The sequence below is a fragment of the Corvus brachyrhynchos genome, unplaced genomic scaffold (genome assembly GCF_000691975.1).
Source record: "Corvus brachyrhynchos isolate BGI_N302 unplaced genomic scaffold, ASM69197v1 scaffold34, whole genome shotgun sequence".
Lineage (NCBI taxonomy): Eukaryota > Metazoa > Chordata > Aves > Passeriformes > Corvidae > Corvus > Corvus brachyrhynchos.
This window is the reverse complement of record NW_008238126.1, coordinates 6,051,347-6,051,776: the sequence shown is the minus strand read 5'-3', so window position 1 is coordinate 6,051,776 and position 430 is coordinate 6,051,347. Positions and strand designations below refer to the sequence as shown.

The 430-nt window shown below is 60.7% G+C and overlaps 1 protein-coding gene across 1 annotated transcript in view; it reads right to left on the bottom strand.

The window, feature by feature from the left end:
• ACOT11 (acyl-CoA thioesterase 11) overlaps positions 1–430 on the bottom strand; it is a gene marked incomplete at its 3' end in the record, with an annotated part of 15,029 nt that overhangs the window by 7,712 nt on the left and 6,887 nt on the right. The window contains exon 4 of the mRNA XM_017733537.1: positions 344–429. Within this exon, the coding sequence (XP_017589026.1) occupies positions 344–429 (86 nt within the window). The remainder of the gene's footprint in view (positions 1–343; position 430) is intronic.

The window sequence follows — 430 nt, the reverse complement described above, 5'->3', positions numbered from 1 at the left end:
TGCTGCCGGGATGTCAGGGATGCCACCAGCCTGGCCTCCCCATGCCCTGCACACCAGGCAAGGAAAAGGGCAGCATTATAGACAAAGCAGGCATGGATTTTGATCTGTCCCCAAGCCAGCATGCATGCTGCAGTGCACGTCTCCTCCCCTTCTTGTCCTGCTCCTGTTTGCTCTCTAATTACTCAGCAAAATGGCATTACATGGGTCCCCAGCTGGCGTCACTCCGAGGCACTGTGCTGGACTGCCAGGGATGCTGCCGATGAGTTGGATCCTGTGGATCCTGCCTGGTGCCTTCTCCGGCAGCCCAGCAGGAGGACGGCTCCAGAGGGAGAGGATGGCTTACCAGAGAGGCAGGCGGCCGTGTCGATCCACTTGAGCAGCTGCCCGGTGCTGAGCTCGCCGCGGTGGTTGGTGTGGCAGGGCAGCACCA